General features: G+C 41.1%; 1 protein-coding gene across 1 annotated transcript in view; it reads left to right on the top strand.

Moving 5' to 3' along the window:
• The window catches only part of TRPM6 (transient receptor potential cation channel subfamily M member 6), a 147,950-nt gene that overhangs the window by 4,543 nt on the left and 125,890 nt on the right, over positions 1 to 17,517 (top strand). The window contains exons 2-4 of the mRNA XM_047769235.1: positions 7,415 to 7,514; positions 14,652 to 14,803; positions 16,961 to 17,040. Coding sequence (XP_047625191.1) covers positions 7,415 to 7,514; positions 14,652 to 14,803; positions 16,961 to 17,040 — 332 coding nt within the window. The remainder of the gene's footprint in view (positions 1 to 7,414; positions 7,515 to 14,651; positions 14,804 to 16,960; positions 17,041 to 17,517) is intronic.

Here is a 17,517-nt window from a genome sequence, read left to right as displayed (position 1 = left end):
TCCGAAAGATTGGAGTTCCCGTCGTGGCTCCATGGTTAACGAATCCGACTAGGAACCATGAGGTTGTGTGTTTGATCCCTGGCCTTGCTCGGTGGGTTAAGGATCCAGCGCTGCCATGAGCTGTGGTATAGGTCACAGACATGGCTCGGATCCAGCGTTGCTGTGGCTCTGGTGTAGGTTGGTGGCTACAGTTCCAATTAGACCCCTAGCCTGGGAACCTCCATATGCTGTGGGTGCGGCCCTGGAAAAAGACAAAAACAAAAAACAAACAAAAAAAACCCTGAAAGATTTCTGTCTTTTAGACTAAGTTAAACATCTTAAAGATATTAAAAAAAATTAATTTGGAGTTCCCACTGTAGCTCAGTGGATTAAGAACCTGACTAGTATCCATGAGGATGCGAGTTTCATCCCTGGCTTTCATCAGTGAGTTGAGGATCTGGCATTGCCACAAGCTGCTGTGTAGGCTGCAGATATGGCTCAGATCCCAAGTTTCTGTGGCTGTGGCATAGGCTAGCAGCTGCAGCTCCAATTCATCCCCTAACCTGGGAACTTCCATATGTGATAGGCACAGCCCCCAAAAGGAAAAACAAACAAAAAAAGATGTAAAATTTAGGGGAGAGAACATTCTTAGTTGGTAACTAGTGGAAACCTTTTGGTAAAGAATATCCCAAAGTGGCACCCTGTGGAAACAAGTGTGTGATATCCTCAGAGATGGTCTTTGGTTAAATATATTTAGGGGAGCAATGGATAGTTTAATCTTTTTGGAGGAATCATAATACTTGTGTGTGCTTACATAACCAGAAAACATTTTCTGTTTCTCCATGTACTACCTTGATTCTGCAGAATATACTTTAGAAATTCTGATACCATGCTTATATATGTGCCTGGAACATGGGCCATGGGCCTACTGCAATGGACGAGACAGTTCTTTTATCCTCTGGGTCTCGATAGGTCATGACAGTACAGTGCAGGGGGGTAAGCACAGAGGGTGCAAAGGCATGTGGAAGAAAGGTCCTGAATCAGAGATCCAGAAAGAGGGTTTCTAGAAAGTTTTTCTAGAAGACATGATGTCTAAACTGGTGGAGAAAGAGGGGAGTGGAAAGTATCCTAGGCTGGGAGCAGTGTGTAGGAAACACCACAAGGTGAATACAGAGAATTCAAGGTTGTTCAGTATATTTAGAATGTAGAGATTGAAGTTGGAAGGGTCGAGAGATGAGGTCAGGTGGGGAGTCCCTCAGCTGTGGTGGACAATGAGCTGTAAACTTCATGAAGTACTTTTAAATTTAATACTCAAGACAATAGGAGAACCACTGAAAAGATTTCAGGGAAGGAAACTGTATGGCTGGAGTACAAGGCTGGGAGGAAGGCAATTTTTGGCTGTATTATCTGTTGTACTTGTGGCTTTTACACTCTTTGTAAAATTACGTATAAAAAAAGTTGTTGGAGCCTGGCTTACATGTCCCATGAATGATAGAGCAAAGGATTAGGGTATAAGAACTAAGAGTGGCATTTTTAACAATTATAAGAATATAGAAAATCTGTTTTATTTGTTTTTTGCTATATGGCAATTAGGCACACAGTTGTAAAAGATTTACCTGAAGTAATTAATTTCTTAAAAGATGAAAATGGAGTTCCTGTCATGGCTCAGTGGTTAAAGAATCTGAGTAGGAACCATGAGGTTTATGGGTTTGATATCTGGCCTTGCTTAGTGGGTTAAGGATCCGGCATTGCCGTGATCTGTGGTGTAGGCTAGACGCGGCTCAGATCCCATGTTGCTGTGGCCCTGGCATAGGCTGGTGGCTACAGCTCTGATTAGACCCTAGGCTGGGAACCTCCATATGCTGTGGGAGCAGCCCTAGAAAACGCAAAAATACCAAAAAAGAAAAAAAAAGATAGAAATGAAATTCCTCTAAGTACAGTGCAGCTAAAGGAATGCTCATGAAAATTTACAGCCAGACAGTGGGACGGCTGAAGTTATTCTAACAATGCTTGAGGTCAGTTACCTAGGAAGAACAGGATTTCTCATTTGCTGATAGAGATTTCTTACAGACTAGAGAAGAAAAAATTTACCTTGTTCTTGTTCCCCATTTCCTTTCATTATACCTCGCCCTGACTTGTCCAATTGCCCAGTAATCCCTGATTACATTTACTCTTTTTTTGGTCTGTTTACGGATGCACCCTTGGCATATGTGGAATTTCCTTGGCTAGGGGTCGAATCAGAGCTGCAACTGCTGGCCTGCACTACAGCCACAGCAACTCCAGATCTGAGATGTATCTGTGACCTACACCACAGCTCACGGCAACACTGGATCCTTTAACCCACTGAGCGAGGCCAGGGATTGAACCCATGTCTTCATGGACACTAGTCAGGTTTGTTACCACTGAGCCATAATGGGAACTCCAATTTACTCTTATCCTTTACCCCAAATTCCCATTTACTTAGCCTAATTGTCTGCAGTACCCTCTGGAGTACTCATTTTTTGGCTGGCATATTAAGGACATCCCTGGAATATGGTGTGGCAGTTTCTCCATAGGGTGACCAGTGGGACACTATTGGTATTCCTCATCTAGTTTAAGTTTGATGGATCCTCTATTGAGAGAATGTTTCATCTGCTTTGTGATTCATAGAATCCATATGATGCCATGTTGATGTTGTACTGTAAAGGGCTGGTTAATGAAGAGGGGCACTGTGACTGTACACCTTCTCCTACCTTCCTTCCTTTATTTTTATTTGAGTTGGGGGAAATTCCCCAGGATTTTCTACATAAGTAATCATGTTCTCTGAAATACAGGCAGCTTTGCTTTTTTCTTCCATTCCAGATATCCGGCTGCCTTTATACCCTTTTTTTTTTAAATTTTTTTTTTCCGGTCTTTTTAGGGCTACACCTGCTGCATATGGGAAGTTCTCAGGCTTGGGGTTGAATCAGAGCTGCAGCTGCTGGCCACAGCCACAGCCACACAGGATCCGAGCTGCGTCTGTGATCTACACCACAGCTCATGTCAACACTGGATCCTTAACCCTCTGAGTGAGGCCAGGGATCTAACCCAAGTCCTCATGCATAGTTGTTGAATTTGTTACTGCTGAGCCACAAGAGCAACTCCTACATCGTTTTCTTAAATTTTTTTTTTTTCTGGCCACCCTCATGGAATGTATAAGTCTCCAGGCCAGGGATCAAACCCACCCCACCGTAGCGACCCAAGCCAGGGCAGTGACAACGCTGGATCCTTAACCCACTGTACCACAAGAGAACTCCTCCTACCTTCCTTTCTCTCTGGGTAAGATGGACAAAGGAGAATGCTGAGATTTGCAGCCCTCAGAGCTAAATGGGCCGTGGCTTTCTGTAAAGCACCAGTAGTAGAGTAGTAATTCTTGGCAAAATTACCAAGAAGGGGAAAGTTTGTCATCCACTCCTGCCTCTGTCAGAAGAGGAAGCATTTCCTTCAACGCTGAGTCTTCCTTTTTGGCTGTTCATACCATTTCTTTCCCTGCCTTCCACCCCCAAATTTTCTAAAGTCATTTTTATTCTCTCTTGAATCTTCACTCTTTCTCTTTTTATCTACATACAAGGTTCAAGCTTTCTTAACCTAAAATGAATCTTGTCTCAACTTTGCCTATTAAACATAGTGTAAAAGAGCACTGGTGCTGGTATTTGATGAAACCTGCTCCTCCTCTGTAGAGGTAATAATAATTTTATCTATCACACAGTTGTGAATATTACTTTAGCTAGTGCATAAAGCATTTAGCATAGCCTTTGACATATAGGAGAGTCTACATTAATGCTGGCTTTTGCTTTATGTTGCTGACCTAATAGCTATTTTTATTATTTATTTTTCCTGAGGATATCTTGCACTAGCTGCTTCCTCTGTTTTACAGCCTATTTCCTGACTCTCAATCTGATCATCATGGACAAAAATTGTCCTTCTTACTTTGTTTTTGGTATTAAACACTTCTAACTTTTCCTTTGAAACTACATACTTTGTCTTTTTTTTTTGCCTTTTCTAGGGCCGCTCCCGCGGCATATGGAGGTTCCCAGGCTAGGGGTCGAATCGGAGCTGTAGCCACTAGCCTACGCCAGAGCCACAGCAACGCGGGATCCGAGCCGCGTCTGCAACCTACACCACAGCTCACGGCAACGCCGGATCGTTAACCCACTGAGCAAGGGCAGGGACCGAACCGGCAACCTCATGGTTCCTAGTCGGATTCGTTAACCACTGCGCCACGACGGGAACTCCTGAAACTACATACTTTGGTAATAAAGTAAACATTTCATTAAAGAGAGAAACTTTCTCCTTTCCCAATGTTAGGCGTCATGACATCATCCTGATTAGTAACTCTCAGTTCTTTTTTTCCTGAGTTCTTCTGCACCATATGTTTAGACGTTTTCAAAGGTTCTTGGTTCTTTTATCCTCTCTCTCTCCTGCTCCCCAGTGACCTCATGACTTTTGCCATACTTTAATATGACAAATCTTTGCATTTCTAACTGCCATGGAAGTTCATCAGCCACCTTTCAAAACCTTTGTCATCTTCCAAGGATTTGCCTAAGTTTTGTGTCCTCCATGAAAACTTCCCAAGTGTCAGCAGACAGAAGGGATTTCTTCCAAGGAATCCCACAGCCTGCGCTTGTACCTTACGGGGTATCTATTTGTAAATATAGGTTCTTCTCCTTTGGCGTTGGTCTTTGGGACACCATTTTATTTATTTATTTTTGTTAGAATAATATGATATGCCCATCAAAGTATTTTTTTTTTTTGGTCTTTTAGCTATTTCTTGGGCCGCTCCCTGTGGCATATGGAGGTTCCCAGGCTAGGGGTCGAATTGGAGCTGTAGCTGCCAACCTACGCCAGAGCCACAGCAACTCAGAATCCGAGCCGCGTCTGCAACTTACACCACAGCTCACGGCAACGCCGGATTGTTAACCCACTGAACAAGGGCAGGGACCGAACCCGCAACCTCATGGTTCCTAGTCGGATTTGTTAACCTCTGCGCCACAACGGGAACTCCCAAAGTATTTTTTAATGAAGGAATAATCTATTGTTCTTAGAGATATCAATATTTTAAACAAAGAATGAGTAAGCTGATAGGAGATATGCTATCTATGGGTTTTGAAAGCTTGATTCCCCACTCATCATGCTTCACTGACCTCTTTGGGAGTAAGGATGTAGTAAGTACTAAAGTCAACTCTCAAAGTTAAATATGAACGCAGTCAAAACTGTCCTTCAAAAGGCCGTTACGTTGCTCAGAAAAAGGAGCATGTTAGGATTTGTTCTCTAATTGCTTTTTCTCTATCTTGGTATGTCTTCTTTTTAGCACCAGATTAAATAGGGGATGTTCAAGTACCAGAGTTTACTTACCGAGATGAGATGCTCAGACTAAGAAGTGCGCGTGGAACCAAGACCAACCAGGAGATAGCTGGTCCTGTCTCTCACTCACACTTAACCCTGGTAGCCCATACGCCATCACTTTTGGGCAGTCATTTTTCATATGTGGTGCCCCCCGGAGACTCCTAGGGATCTTTGAGACCCTCAAAATCAAAATTATTTTTATAGTGGTACATTATTTACCTTTTTTACCCATTCTGTCATGAGCACACAGCGGAGTTTTCCTGAGGTTGGCTGACAAATCCACAATATCTGAAAAGGCTGTTAAAATACTATTTCCTTTTTCCAACTTCATGTCTGTTTGAGGCCAAATATTCTTAAATACTTCAACCAAACCCACTTGCGACAGACTAAATTCAGGTGTGGATAGAAAAATCCAGCTGTCTTAAGCCAGACAAAAAATGCAAGACAATACTCTTCTCATTAACCTTTAAAAATTTTTTCCATAAAATATATTTATTTTAACATGTAATAGATTTACTATTGTTATTTTAAAATGAAATGATGGATAAATATTTTAAAAAGTCTCCATTCTGATTTCTAATATGTAAATAATGGTAGCTATACTCTATAAGTGAAAGCTTTCTGGAGGTCCTTGGTAGTGCATATATGTTAATCCCAAACTCCTAATTTATCTCTTGCCCCTCCCTTTGGTAACTATAAGTTTGTTTTCTACATCTGTGAGTATATTTCTGTCTTGGAAATAAGTTTATTTGTACCAATTTTTCAGATTCTACATATAAGGGATATATGATATTTGTCTTTTTCTGTCAGGCTTACTTCATTTGAAATGACAAGCGCTCTTTTATTCTTTTGGCAAAGATTTTAGATTTGTCCAAGTTAAGTATGTGGCATGTGTCTGCATGGACTTTCAAGAAGTATAATCCTGTTTCAGTGTTCTTTCTGCTGTGTTTCACTGAGAAAATGAAACAAGTAATCTTCATTGTATGTATACACCTTACTATAGATAACAAATGAAATTGACTTTAACCTATAATTCCTAATAAAGGCTTTATTGTCTCAGAGGATGGTGAGTTTATAAAGGCAATTATTTGATGGAGTTCCTGTCCTGGCTTAGCGGAAACGAATCTGACTGGTATCCATGAGGATGCAGGTTCGATCCCTGGCCTTGCTAAGTGGGTTAGGGATCTGGTGTTACTGTGAGCTGTGGTGTAGGTTGCAGACACAGCTCAGATTCCACATTGCTGTGGCTCTGGCATAGGCCAGCAGCTGCAGCTCCGATTCAACCCTTAGCCCGGGAACCTCCATATGCCGCTTGTGCAGCCCTAAGGTAAAATAAAGGCAATTATTTGAGCATAGCTCCACTAATAGTGAAGTTTGTGATAAAAGAGTATAGTTTCACTCCAAGGAAAAGTATTTTAGACTATGTAGTTCACTTGGATATAGTCCTAGTGAAGTTCAGAAAATTTGACAAGATATTTGTAGCATAAATAAAGACCATCTATGTACTTGGGTAATGAATTTGTAGATATTTTGTCGCATGGGTATTGGAGATTGAGTGTATCTAACTTGAAAACCTTAATATATTATAGTGGCTATTCAACAAATAGGCCTAGCATTTAGTCAGATTCTGTATTTCACTATCCAGGGGCCATTGTAAAGAACACTCACAAAGGAACCTTGAATTTACTTTTCCCTTCTTATCAAAATGATTTTACATGATCTGAAATTATAAACATCTAATTTGTAGCCAGGGATTGAATCCAAGACACATCAATGCTGGATCCTTTAACCCATTGTGCCCCAGCGGGAACTCCGTGTTTGCAAGTTTGATTCCCTGGGATACTGGATAAGGCTGAAGCATGTGTCCCTTGAAGCTGAGGAAAAAATGTCTTCTCATTGCATTTGAAATCATGTTTTGGGAATAACATGAGGGTTCTGAATAATTTGGGGAGGGGAAGGATGGAGTATGACATCATTTTAGTTTGAACATTTATGATATGCTCTATATGTAGGTCACCTAATTCCCCACTAGGCGAATTAGATGTTTTGAGTTCTTCTAATTCCCCATTAGGCTCTGTGGAGAGTTTATAAATGTTCTACTCATGTGTTCATGAGTATCTATGATCTGGGTCGTCATTGTGAAGTTCTGAATGCTTTTGCTCAACAAGGCAGTATATGAAAATATTAGTAAAATTTCTCACCTAAACAAGAGAAGTGGTCTTTTAGGGAATTATGAGTTGTTTAGTTGACATTTTATTTTTTAAAGATGTTTCTGAAAAAAAAAAATCATTACCAGCAAAACAGTGCTTACTTCTAACTATCTAAAGAGAAGAAAACATGTAAGGTTATTTTCTGTTCTTTATAAAGTACTCCTAAATGCTGCCTCCTGGAAAGATTGTTTCCTGGAAAACCAGTGAGGTCAGCTTGTGGCAGTGCTGGTAAACCAGATCCTTGGGTTTGGGTTATTTTAGGTTTAGAAGCTCTTTTCCTGAGTCTGTTAATCTTAGTTCAAGTGAGTTGCATGAGGTGTCCCCTCGGAATGTGGACACACACCCACCACTGTGGGACACTTGAGCTGAGTCATTCGAGTGGATAGGCTAGCTTGGCACTGTTGAGGTTCCCCAGCTGTCACGTACGTCGTGCATTGTGAAAATCCATATTCCTGGCACTCAGCTTGAAGAGCTCTTCACTTCAGGAGTGGAACTGTGTAGAGAAAACATCAAATGTTGATCTGGAGTCTGAAAATATTACTTCTCTGTTTGGCTTATTCTGGTGCTTCCTTGCATTTTGTAGATTCCGTGATAAACTAGCACCTGTCTTGAAGTTGAATAATGTTAAGAAAAAACAACTGAATAAGCGTAATTAAGCACTGTGAGTGTTGTGATGTGTATAAGATAAAGGGGGATACAAAAAGGAAGTAATCAGTTTCACCTGGAAAAAGTATTTTTTAGGTGTTAGTTTTTTTTTTTAAGTACAAAAAAGTTAAAAAAAAAAAGATGACATTAGCTGGTTACACTTCAACCCCCAGTCACACACAAACTCCCTGGATGTTTAAAAAAATCCATGCACATTTAGAATGATTTTTTTTTTAAATCCAAGACTTTGCCTTCTCAGAGATTGCCCTGAGAGAGAATCTATTATCTGCAAACCCTAAAAAGCCCCAGTGTAGAAATGCTTTCAGTGACATTAGGAATTAATTCACATGTAGCTACTGTTAGATGATTAGTCTTTGGACATTTCTTTGCTATTTCCCACCCTCAGCCTGGTCCTGGGATTAGATGTAAACTCTTATTATATTTTGCATGAGGCAAACTGTGCCAACACAGCCTCACACCAACACTATTTCCCTTCTTTGTCCTCTTTCCCTTTCCCAAAGAACAACCGTAATTAAAATACAACCCACCTTCCCCAGTATATACAAAATACCCAGGCTATTAAGATTGCCACAATAGCTGTAGAAATGGCATATTCTCTACCATCAGTAATAATTGGCTGCTCCAAGAGGCAGGATCCAGCATGTTGGGTTTGCCCTCAATAGATTTGGTCTATTGAATCAGAACCGATGAACATTTAATTCCTAGTAGTTCTTTGCTGAACTGAACATGGGGGGCCTCCTCCATAAGTGTTAAAGAGTATATTTAAAAGGCTACCATTATGAACTAGGGGGAAAAAGTAAACTTCTAAGTTGAGAATTATTTGAAACACTTGAAAATTAAGCCTACTTTTCTTTTCCTGTAGTTTGGAGATAAGATAGGGGAGTTGGAGGAGCAAAGTTTCCATGTTCTTGTAATGGCATAGGTTTCCTGTTTACACCATTGGAGGGAAAGTTGTATACGTGGATTCTTGAAGCTCTGTTTTAAGTGTGTTCATTTTTTTGCTTATTCAACAATCATTGGGTTGGGCCCTAGGGCAACAGAAATGAGTGGCACGGGGCTTGTAGGAGCTGGAGTCTAGCAGGGGAAGAAATGGACCCATAAAAATTATTTGTTTGTAGTACAAGAGGTCCTAGGAGGAAGATTTGTAGGTCAGGAAATATTTTTCTAGGAAAAAAAATACATCAAAGTTAAGTTCTCAGGCTGTCAACCAAAAGCTAGTTTTTACCTTTGATATTACCAATAATAATAACTAAGCTTTACTGAGACTTAATAAGTCCCAGGGAAAAATCTAAGCCATTGATTTCTTTCAATAGCCCAAGGAGGTATTACTCTCATTGTTATCTCCATTTTTAATAGATGACCAAACAGGCATGAAGAAAGTGATTGTTCTGGCTAGTTCTACTAGAGTCAGCTATCTAGCCTTAAAATTTTTTTTTTTTATTAATCTGTAGTTGGTTTACAATGTGTGCCAATTTCTGCTGTACAGCACAGTGACACAGTCATGCATACATATACTTTCCCTTTCTCAGATTATTTTCCACCATGTTCTATCCCAAGAAACTGGGTATAGTTCTCTGTGCTGTACAGTAGGATCTCATTGCTCATGCATTTTAAATGTAATAATTTACATCTACTAGCCTAAGAATTCCAGTCCATACCACTCCCTTCCCTCTCCCTCTTGGCTACCACAGGTTTGTTCTCCATGTCTGTGAGTCAGTTTCTATTCTGTAGATAGGTTCATTTGTGCCATAATTTAGATTCCACATATATGTGATATCATATGGTATTTGTCTTTCTCTTTCTGACTTATTTCACTTAGTATGAGGATCTCTGGTTGCATCCACATTGCTGCAAATGCATTATTTCATTTTCTATGTCTGAGTAGTATTCCATTGTATATGTGTACCACATCTTCTTAATCCCTTCCTCTGTTGATGGACATTGCTGTTGTTTCCATGTCTTAGGTATTATGAATCATGCTGTTGTGAACATGTGAGTGGATGTATTTTTTTTTTTGTCATTTGTTGTTGTTGTTGTTGCTATTTCTTGGGCCGCTCCCGCGGCATATGGAGGTTCGCAGGCTAGGGGTTGAATCGGAGCTGTAGCCACCGGCCTACGCCAGAGCCACAGCACTGTGGGATCCGAGCCGCGTCTGCAACCTACACCACAGCTCACGGCAACGCCGGATCGTTAACCCACTGAGCAAGGGCAGGGACCGAACCGGCAACCTCATGGTTCCTAGTCGGATTCGTTAACCACTGCGCCACGACGGGAACTCCGGATGTAGCTTTTTGAATTATAGTTTTGTCTGGATATATGCCCAGGAGTGGGATTGCTAGATCATATGGTAGTTCTTTTTTTTTTTTTTTTTTTACTCAAATGAATTTATCACATCTGTAGTTGTATAATGATCATAACAATCCAATTTCACAGGATTTCCATCCCACAGCCCAGGCACATTCCCCCACCCCCAAAACTGTCTCCTCCAGAGACCATAAGGTTTTCAATGTCTGTGAGTCAGCATCTGTTCTGCAAAGAAGTTCAGTCTGTCCTTTTTTCAGATTCCACATGTCAGCGAAAGCATTGGATGTTGGTGTCTCATTGTATGGCTGACTTCACTTAGCATGACAGTTTCTAGGTCTGCCCATGTTGCAAAAAATGCTGGTATTTCGTTCTTTTTAATGGCTGAGTAATATTTCATTGTGTATATGTACCACTTCTTCGTGATCCATGCCTCTGTCGATGGACATTTAGGTTGTTTCCATGTCTTCGCTATTGTAAATAGTGCTGCAATGAACATCGGAGTACCTGTGTCTTTGTGAGTCATGGTTTTCTCTGGATAGATGCCCAGGAGTGGAATTGCTGGATCAAATGGTAGTTCTATGTTAGTTTTCTGAGGAATCTCCATACTGTTTTCCAGAGTGGTTGCACCAATTTACAATCCCACCAACAGTGTACTAGGGTTCCTGTTTCTCCACACCCTCTCCAGCACTTATTGTTTGTAGACTTTTGGATGATGGCCACTGTGGATGGTGTAAGGTGGTACCTCATAGTGGTTTTGATTTGCATTTCTCTAATAATGAGTGATGTTGAACATCTTTTCATGTGTTTTTTGGGCATCTGTATGTCTTCTTTGGAGAACTGTCTGTTTAGATCTTCCGCCCATTTTTTGATGGGGTTGTTTGTTTTTTTTGGTGTGGAGCTGCAGAAGGTGTTTATAAATTTTGGAGATTAATCCCTTGTCAGTTGATTAATTTGCAAAGATGTTCTCCCATTCTGTGGGTTGTCTTTTTGTGTTATTTAGGGTTTCCTTTGCTGTGCAGAAACTTTGAAGTTTGATTAGGTCCCATTTGTTTATTTTTCTTTTTATTGTCGATACTCTAAGTGGTGGATCTGAGAAGATGTTGCTGTCGTTTATGTCAGAGAGTGTTTGGCCTATGTTTTCCTCTAGGAATTTTATAGTGTCTGGTCTTATATATAGGTCTTTAATCTATTTGGAATTTATTTTTGTGTATGGTGTTAGGGAGTGTTCTCATTTCATTCTTTTCCATGTGGCTGTCCAGTTTTCCCAGCACCAATTATTGAAGAAGCTGTCCTTTCTCCATTGTATATTCTTACCTCCTTTGTCAAAGATTAGTTGGCTGTAGGTGCATGGGTTGAATTCTGGGCTCTCTCTCCTGTTCCAATGATCTATATTTCTGTCTTTGTGCCAGTACCATGTGGTTTTGATGACTGTTGCCTTGTAGTATCGTCTGAAGTCCAGGAGCCTGATTCCTCCAGCTCCATTTTTCATTTTCAGGATGTCTTTGGCTATTCTGGGTCTCTTGTACTTCCAAACAAACTTTAAAATATTTTGTTCGAGTTCCGTGAAATATGTCCTTGGTAATTTGATAGGGATTGCATTGAATCTGTAGATTGCCTTAGGTAGTATAGTCATTTTGATAATATGAATTCTTCCAATCCACGAGCATGGTATATCTTTCCATCTGTTTATGTCATCTTTGATTTCTTTCATCAGTGGCTTATAGTTTTCAGAGTACAGGTCTTTTGTCCCTTTAGGTAGGTTTCCTCCTAGGTATTTTATTCTTTTGTATGTGATAGTAAATGGGATTGCTTCCCTAATTTCTTTTTCTGCTCTTTCATTGTTAGTATATAGAAATGTCGTTGATTTCTGTGTATTGATTTTGTAGACTGGGACTTTGCCAAATTCGTGGATGAGCTCTAACAGTTTTCTGGTAGAGTCTTTAGGATTCTCTAGGTATAGTATCATGTCATCTGCAAATAGTGATAGTTTTAATTCTTCCTTTCCAGTTTGGATTCCTTTTATTTCTTTTACTTCTCTGATTGCTGTGGCTAGGACTTCCAGAACTATGTTGAAGAGTAGTGGTGAGAGTGGACATCCTTGTCTTGTTCCTGATCTCAGCAGGGATTCTTTCTGCTTTTCACCATTGAGAATGATGTTTGCTGTGGGTTTGTCATATATGGCCTTTATCATGTTGAGGTAGGTTCCCGCTATGCCCACTTTCTGAAGGGTTTTTATCAGAAATGGGTGTTGGATTTTGTCAAAGGCTTTTTCTGTGTCTATTGAGAGGATCATATGGTTTTTATTCTTCAGTTTGTTAATGTGGTGTATCACACTGATGGATTTGTGGATATTGAAGAACCCTTGCATCCCTGGGATAAATCCTGCTTGATCATGATGTACAATCCTTTGAATGTATTGTTGGATGTGGTTTGCTAGTATTTTGTTGAGGATTTTTGCATTGATGTTCATCAGTGAAATTGGCCTGTAGTTTTCTTTTTTTGTGGAATCTTTGTCTGGTTTTGGTACCAGGTGGCCTCATAGAATGAGTTTGGGAGTATCCCTTTCTCTGCAATTTTTTGGACTAGTTTCAGAAGGAGAGGTGTTAGCTCTTCTCTAAATGTTTGATAGAATTCGCTCGTTGTGCTTCCTGGATTTGAGGGAGTGATTCCTTCCCCATGTTAGGGAAGTTTTCAGCTATTATCTCTTGGAATATTTTTTCTGTCCCCTTCTCTCGCTTCTCCTTCTGACACCCTAAGAATATGGATATTGGTGTGTTTCACGTTGTTCCAGAGTTCTCTGAGACTCTTCGTTTGTTTTTAATCTTTTTTCTCTTTTCTGTTCTGCATCCGTAATTTCCACTAATCTGTCCTCCACCTCACTTATTCGTTCTTCTGCCTCCTGTATTCTGCTGTTGGCTGCTTCTAGAGAATTTTTTATTTCAGTTATTGTGTTTTGCATCTCTTCTTGCTTAAGTTTTATATCTTGTATCTCTTTGCTCAGTGTTTCCTGTAAGTTATCCATCTTTGCCTCCAGTTTATTTCCAATGTCTTGCATCATCTTTAACATCAACAGTCTAAAGTCTTTTTCCTGGAGGCTGAGAATCTCCTCATGGCTTAGCTTTATTTTTGTGGTTTTTCCTTTCTCCCTCATCTGAGTTATAGTCCTCTGTCTTTTCATTTTTATAGGCTTTTGGTGTGGTGACCTTCTTACAGATAATAGAGTTGTAGCCTCTCTTACTTCTGGTGTCTGCCCCCCTGTGGCTGAAGTCAGGATGGGGTGGTGTAGGCTTCCTGATGGGAGGGGCTGATGCCTGCCCACTGGTAGGTGGAGCTGATTTTAATCCCTCTGTGGGTGGGGCATAGTCTCTGGATGGGATTAGAGGCAGCTGTGTGCCTGAGGGGTCTTTAGGTAGCCTGTTTGCTGAGGGATGGGGCTGTGACCCCACCTGGATTGTTGTTTGCCCTGGGGCTTCTCGGGCTGACTGATGGGTGAGGCCAGATGTCGCCAAAATGGCCACCTCCAGAGAAAGGCACTGCTGCTGAATATTCCCGAGAGCTCTGCTTTCAGTGTCCTTCCCTCACAACAAGCCACGTTCACCTCTGTTTTCCCAGGAGGTCCTCCAAGAACTACAGTCGGGTTTGACCCAGATTCCCTTGGAGACTTTGCTTTACCCTGGGACCCAGTGCACGTGAAAGTCTGTGTGTGCCTTTTAAGAATGGGGTCTCTGTTTCCCCCAGTCCTGTGGAGCTCCTGTGCACAAGCCCCACTGGCCTTCAATGCCAGATGCTCCAGGGGCTCTTTCTCCCAGTGCCAGATCCCCACACATGGGAGTTTGACGTGGGGCTCAGAACTCTCACTCCTGTAGGTGAGTCTCTGTGAACCAGTTAGTTTCCAGTCTGTGGGGCTTCCCACCCGGGAGGTATGGGGTTGTTTTTATCATTTAATCGCTCCTCCTACCTCTTGTATATGGCCTCCTCTTTGTCTTCTGGAGTGGGATATCTTTTTGACAGTTTCCAGTCCATTTGGTTGAAGATTTCTCAGCCTTTAGTTGTGAATTTTGTTGTTTTTAGGAGAGAAGTTGAGCTCCAGTCCTTCTATTCCGCCATCTTAATCCCGTCTCCTTTCAGTTGTCCCGTCCTTGGCCACTTGTGAAACCCCACAGCTGGCAGGAGGAAGGGGTGCAACAGGGGATATGGGGCATCCAACATCCCTGAGAAGCTCTCTGGGTTCTGATGAGATCTGTCAGCTTCGATTTCCTCAGGAGCTGCTCACTATAGATGTATCAAATATGCTATGATGAAGAGCCCCAAGGCAGAGCCTGAGAGCTCAGCAGGCTGGGAGTGAGCGGGGCCCTATGATAGTTCTATATTTGCAACTTACACCACAGCTCACAGCAAGGACGGATCCTCATGGTTCCTAGTCAGATTCGTTAACCACTGTGCCACGACAGGAATGCCATACATTTATTTTTAAGTGAAAGATCCCTGGATGCACAAAACTCTAGCAAGAAAGTAAACATAGCTGAAGCATCCTTTTAATTCTAATGAAAGTCACTGATATATCTTGTACTGTAATCCTACAGAGTGAACACCAAGCTCTCAAACTTTAAAATTCTCACAAAGTCACACTTTGGCAAAAATTTGACAGAAAACAGAAGTGTCAAAGGAGAGATATAACCTCATCAAGAATCTTGAAAGTTCAATCCAAAACTAATCTAGAGGATACAAAATGGAGAAGCATGCACATGCACCCTCAGAATAAGGGACCTTACCTGAGATTGATTTCCCATAAATGCCTGATTCCCAGAAGACAAGGCTTATTTCCTAACTAATGGCCACCTGCCAAGAATCTATCACCATCCTCAAGACAATGAATTTCCTGCTTGGACTCTGGCTAGACGTCTCCCTCTTTGCACTCCCTGACCCAAACCCTTAGCAGACTAGCCTGCAGCTTGCTACAGCATGCATTTCCCAAATGGAAACTCCTATGCTACTCCCAAATAAAATCAATTTCTGGTAATTCAGGTTTGCCTCAGTTTACCTCTTTACTTAGGTTAACAATTTGATACACAGTGCATAAGCATGGCTTCCTGCTGACTACATTTCAAAATGCCTGAATTCATTCAACAAATACTTTAGAATAGGCCTCCATGTTGCATGCTGGGGATTCTATGGCAAATCAAAGTTCTTAATCTGAAAGAACTTAGAATAAAAAGCAGGAAATAGGTAACAAATTGATGTCATTAAACTTCATGCATAACAACTAACTATTCAAACCAGCTCCAACAAGAGTACCTAATTTAGGAGCCTATATATACAAAAATTAAACAAGCTATGCTCAATCATTCCCTTATTTTTTTATTTTAATTTTTATTTTTGTCTTTTTGGGGCACATCTACAGCATATGGAAGTTCCCAGGCCAAGGGTCAAATTGCAGCTGCAGCTGCCAGCCTATGCCATAGCAACACAGGATCCAAGCCACATCAGCAACCTACACCATAGCTCATGGTGATACCAGATCCTTAACCCAATGAGCAAGGCCAGGGATCTAATCCATGTCCTCGTGGATACAATTCAGGTTCATTACTACTGAGACACAAGGGGAACTCCAATCATTACCATCTTTTAAAAGACTAGATACAACTCAATAAGTAAATAAATGTTCAAAATACCTTAGTACCTAAATAGACATTTTTCCAAAGAAGACATGCAAATGGCCAACAGGCACACAAAATATGCTCAACATCACCAGTTATTAGAGAAATGCTAATCAAAAATAACAAATACAGGGGAGTTCCTGTCATGGCTCCGTGGTTAACAAATCTGACTAGGAACTACGAGGTTGAGGGTTTGATCCCTGGCCTTGCTCAGTGGGTTAAGGATCCGTCGTTGCTGTTAGCTGTGGTGTAAGTTGCAGACGTGGCTAGGATCCTGTGTTGCTGTGGCTGTGGTGTAGGCCGGTGGCTACAGCTCCGATTTAACCCCTAGCCTCAGAACCTCCATATGCCGAGGGAGTGGCCCTAGAAAAGGCAAAAAGACAAAAAAAAAAAGCAGCGTCCATAAATTCTTTTTTTTTTTTTAACTTTATGACTGTTTTTGCCTTCATATTGGCTTATTTGTGTCTGTGTTGTCTGAAATAGAAGTCAGTAAATGCTTTATTTGGAGTTGTTCTTGGCATTTTTTTTTTTTCCTTTTCGGCTGCACCTGTGGCATGCAGAAGTTCCCAGGCCAGAGGCTGAACCTGTGCCACAGCACTGACCCAAGCTATAGCAGTGACAATGCCAGATCCTTAACCTGCTAGGTCCCAAGGGAACTCTTGTTCTTGGCATTTTAATTACTGACCACTATATTTAAATGCATCTTGCCTACCGGAACTACTGTGGTTACATTGCATTCTCATTTTATTAGACTGTAAAATAATGGCATTTTCTCTTTAGTCCCAGAAATCCTGGATTGAAGGAGTTTTCAGCAAGAGGGAATGTAACAAAATCATACCCAGCTCGAAAGACCCTCACAGGTACAATTTTAAATCATGTTTTTGAAAGCAACAGTGCTTGGAGGACTGTTTATTGAAATTTTGAAATTTGACTTATTTACCCTGATGGAGCCACTGTTAATATTGCAATAGAATTTCACTCTGTTTTATCTTTGTTGCTCGTGTTCATCTTAGTGGGAGGATGGATACCAGGGAAATACCTAGTACTACATCTCCACTGGGTTTGGATAAAAAATTTACCACTTCTGGAAGTCAGTGTAAACAAATCTGACTAGGAACTATGATGCAGGTTTGATCTCTGGCCTTGCTTAGTGGTTAAGGATCCGGCATTGCTGTGAGCTGTGGTGTAGGTCACAGACTCGGCTCAGATCCTGTGTTGCTGCGGCTGTGGTTTATGCCTGTGGATATAGTTCTGATTCAACCCTTAGCCTGGGAACCTCCATATGCCCGTGGGTATGGCACTAAAAAGACCAAAAAAAAAAAAAAAACCTCTATATA

Source organism: Phacochoerus africanus, chromosome 2 (assembly GCF_016906955.1).
Source record: "Phacochoerus africanus isolate WHEZ1 chromosome 2, ROS_Pafr_v1, whole genome shotgun sequence".
Taxonomy (NCBI): domain Eukaryota; kingdom Metazoa; phylum Chordata; class Mammalia; order Artiodactyla; family Suidae; genus Phacochoerus; species Phacochoerus africanus.
This window is presented reverse-complemented; position numbering and strand designations above follow the sequence as displayed.